Source organism: Galeopterus variegatus, unplaced genomic scaffold, assembly GCF_000696425.1.
Source record: "Galeopterus variegatus unplaced genomic scaffold, G_variegatus-3.0.2 Scaffold883, whole genome shotgun sequence".
In the NCBI taxonomy this organism is placed as follows: Eukaryota; Metazoa; Chordata; class Mammalia; order Dermoptera; family Cynocephalidae; genus Galeopterus; species Galeopterus variegatus.
This window is the reverse complement of record NW_007726994.1, coordinates 343,817-345,537: the sequence shown is the minus strand read 5'-3', so window position 1 is coordinate 345,537 and position 1,721 is coordinate 343,817. Positions and strand designations below refer to the sequence as shown.

General features: G+C 49.2%; 1 protein-coding gene across 3 annotated transcripts in view; it reads right to left on the bottom strand.

Annotated features, from left to right (window-relative positions):
* Window positions 1-1,721, bottom strand: part of TANK (TRAF family member-associated NFKB activator) — an 89,604-nt gene that overhangs the window by 72,039 nt on the left and 15,844 nt on the right. The window contains exon 1 of one of the 3 annotated variants that reach the window (XM_008573161.1): window positions 1,521-1,653. The exons of 1 other annotated variant lie outside the window; for it this stretch is intronic. Coding sequence is in view for 1 of the 2 variants with exons in the window: in XM_008573160.1 (XP_008571382.1) it covers window positions 1,165-1,187 (23 nt within the window). In the remaining variant the exon portion in view is untranslated. Of the gene's footprint in view, window positions 1-1,164; window positions 1,353-1,520; window positions 1,654-1,721 lie in introns of those variants that run through there. One more of the 3 variants, XM_008573160.1, reaches the window with a different exon arrangement.

Below are 1,721 nucleotides of genomic sequence, written 5' to 3'. Positions count from 1 at the left end.
GTGGGATCCGAACCCTCGGCGGGAGCGCCGCCGCGCTCCCAAGCGGCGCACTGTAGCAGTGCGCCACTGGGCCGGCCCCGAAAACCTGGGCATTTTAAAGCAAACGACTAGTTGGGTTTAAATGATAGTTCTTTAAAGTATTTACCATATATTTCACAAATGATTAATAATACATCTGTGTCCTAATGAGAAATAGATAAATAATTTTGAAAAATAATGAGCAAAATATATGGACAGGGCATATAAAGTAGTGATTAACTACATTATGGTACATCTAGACAAAGTACCACGTTGACATTACAATAAAATGGAGCTACATACGGAAAGACTCCCACCATATATATTTAAAATCTGAAACAAGAGATCACAGAACAGTATGCACGGATAAACTCATTTTCATAAGAAAGCAAAATAACATGGTTATGAACATATAAGAGAGAGGTAGAAGACCTTGTACTACAAGTAGTTGGGGAGAGAAATGAGAAGAGTTTCACTTTCTGCTCTCTATTATAGTTTTATCATTTGGAGGTTTTCCCCACTGTCAAACGAAGGGGCCAAAATAATGTTGCAACAGAATACAGTGCGTGCTTCTCTGCTACCTCTCTCATTTAAATGTGTATTCCAACCATGGTTGGGAGGCAGATCATCTTCTTTTCCTTCAATTTCACATGACTTCACTTCCTCTACTACCCTTTCTCCCTTATGACAAGTTGTCAAAAGCATCTCCTGTCAGATAAATCACACTTTACATCTCAAGGTTGCTTTACTTTTGCTTGTTACAGCCTAGCAATGACAGCACAAACTCCCCTTCGACTACATTCCCCCTTCTTCCTGCTTCTTGACAAACACAGATTTTTTACTCCTGTAACTCGTTGCTAGTCAGTTTACATAGAGGTGGGGACTCTACCTAACGCCTGGGTTCCTACTGAGAGTGGGGTTTGCTTCTCCTCTTTCAGCCTCGGCCACCCATTCTCTCCGTGTCCCTCTGGGGAGTTACCCAACTTCTCATTGACAAGGCTATGATGACACCTCTCAGGAAGACAGAGAGCGGAATTGTGTAACCATCTTGGGAAAAACAACAGAAAGAACCTATTAAGTTTTCGAAAGAGTAACCACGATAGCCCTTGGAAGTCGGGGTCACTACTGACTGAGTCTACTGCTCACCCCGACACCGCAGACCCTGCCATCCCCGTTTCCCGGGCCAAGGAGTCAAGTCACCGAGATTGGTCGACGCGGAGCAGAGCAGGGTCCCTACCCCAGCCGTCGGGGCCGGGTCCGCACCAACGTCGCAGGCCCGGAAAGCCCCTCCCGGATCTGTTCCGGGATACAGACCCGCCAGGTTTCTCTCGCACAAAACCCTTTCCCATTCTACGAACTGGTTTTTTCCGCAGCTCTTCGGCTTCTCTCCTTGCGGCGACCCTACTGCCAGCGCGTCCCTTTCGCTCACACGCAAAAGTCCTCCCGTCGCCGTGCTCAACAGATTCAGACACACCAATTCGTTCACGAAGTTTCTTACTCACAGTTCGGGGGTTCGGGCCACAGCCCCTCACGTCTCAGGCCTCCGGCGCCTGGACGAGTGACTCCAACCGGAAGTTGTTTTCCGTTCCAGTTCAGGGGGCAGCGCCTGCGCTCGGAGCCATTAACTTTTCGCCCTCCACTTCGCAAGGCCAGGCCGGCCCGCCTCCCGCCCCGCCCCGCTTCGTCCCGCCCCGCTTCGTCCC